The 1954-nt window shown below is 37.6% G+C and overlaps 1 protein-coding gene across 1 annotated transcript; it reads right to left on the bottom strand.

The window, feature by feature from the left end:
• Nucleotides 1-603: 603 nt before the first annotated feature.
• On the bottom strand, nucleotides 604-1329 carry LOC137933025 (probable zinc transporter protein DDB_G0282067). The gene has a single exon (XM_068776760.1). It carries the CDS (start codon nucleotides 1327-1329, stop codon nucleotides 604-606), a length of 726 nt encoding a protein of 241 aa, XP_068632861.1.
• Between the last annotated feature and the right edge of the window lie 625 nt (nucleotides 1330-1954).

The raw sequence follows: 1954 nt of genomic DNA, 5'->3' as shown, positions 1-1954 counted from the left end.
TATTCGGTGACCAGGCGTAACAACTTATTTCGTTAAATGTAACATAAATCATTATATTAAAAGGCTGCTCAACTTATTACATAGCATCCATGTTAATAGGTGTACCCGGTGCTAAGTAATAAGCTACAAGTCGAGACGTTATTCTGGGATTTTAGATCAGTTAGGTAGAGGTTCTATGGAGTAATTGGGTAGGGACAATTCATGTCACTCGATACGCCTTTAAAATTCCGATTCGAGAGTAACGTTTTCATGATGTCATTTATACATAGTTTGTTTTATATTAGATCAAAGGTTAGGAGGTTTTATTTCTGTCGGCCTAGATATCGCTACCTATTGTATACTATTATTGGCCTTAAGTAGTAAGTAAGTACTTAAGTCAAAGTTGGATGTTGGTGGTGCACGATCAGTCAACGGGCGTCTATTGGCTAACTTGATGATGATGATGGTGGTGAAAAATAAGTTCACTGGTTCACTTCAAGAAAAACTATAATTTAATTATCCATATTTTTACAATCGCATTTTTTATTAGGTAATTATTTACAATGGATAAAAAATAACAAAGAGTAGAAAAACAATAAAAAGGGATCATATCTTAATAATGGACTAGTGTCCTTTCTTAAATCCCCAATGCTTGTGGTCTTCGTGGCCTCCTTTCTTTCCGTGTTCATGGTGATGGTGATGATGTTCGTGGTGACCACCCTCGTCATGATGACCCTTGTGATCATGGTGATGACCGCCTTTTTCGTGATGACCCTTTTCGCCATGTTCATGTTCGTGATGTCCACCGTGTTTATGACCTTTGTGGAAGTGGCCACCCTTTTTGTGTCCATGTTCGTGATGGTGTCCGCCGTGTCCTTCGTCGTAACCGGATTCACCATGTTTGTGATGGAAGTGCTTATCCTTCTTAAATTCGTCTACTTTGTGTACGCCATGGTGACCTTTGGTCGAATGACCTTTGTGGTAATGTCCCTTTTCTTCGAAGCCATGTCCTTTTTCGCCTTTCTCACCATGATGGTGTTCATGATGGTGGCCCTCGTCGTGGTGATGATGTTTCTTGTGGCCGCCGTGATCATCATGATGGCCTTTATGGCCTTCGTGATGATGATGGCCCTTCTTACCGTGTTCATGGTGGTGGTGTCCTTTGTATCCTTTGTGGCCCTTACCACCATGCTCGTGATGGTGATGGGCGTGATGTTCTTTACCACCGCCCTTTTCGTGTTTACCGGAGGCTGCGGCTTCAAGATCAGCGTCACGCTTCTCACGGAGATCACGTGCACTCGTCAATACGACGAGTGCTATCAGACAACCCAGCGCCAGTGCCACTCTCATGATTACTGTGTTCTAGGACAGAACGTGTTTGTTTATGATACTCAATATTTGTCGCAGTGGTTTTATAGATAAAATTGTCTCAGCATTAATATTGGGCAATTATTGCAAGTGAAGTCGCTTGCTCCGCGCCTCCAAGGTCAAATTAGTTTTCATAGACGAAATTCTTATTAAAAAAAGAATACAACGCTATGAGCAGAAAGTGGTTTCGTCGTTTATGTTACATTTATGTTACATTTTATATATATATGAACACGTATATATAAAAATATTTACATGTATGTGTAAAAATATTTATATATATATATATATATATATAAATATGAATATATATATACACACACATATACATATATATGTATATGCATATTTCAAATTAACAGAGTGATATTATTTAAAAAGTTAAGTTTAATAAAGTAAGTAGAGATCCATAACATTGAAAAGGTTTTACGGGTTTTTTTAATTAAATCAAAACAAACAAAAGCATTTTTATGGAATCCGTTTAACTTTTTGTGGAATCGGAAAGAATCAATGTCCACCACTGTTACGCAAACAAATTAAGAATCTTTATATAAATTTTGACAAAACGCCAAGATTTTTTCGCAAATCCTGTAAAATTTTCGTGAAG

Source organism: Battus philenor, unplaced genomic scaffold (genome assembly GCF_028537555.1).
Source record: "Battus philenor isolate CCGP_79_NKW_IND1 unplaced genomic scaffold, ilBatPhil1.0.hap1 SCAF_12, whole genome shotgun sequence".
Classification (NCBI taxonomy): Eukaryota; Metazoa; Arthropoda; class Insecta; order Lepidoptera; family Papilionidae; genus Battus; species Battus philenor.
Note: the sequence above shows the minus strand (reverse complement) of the source record. Positions and strands in the feature narration are given on the sequence as shown.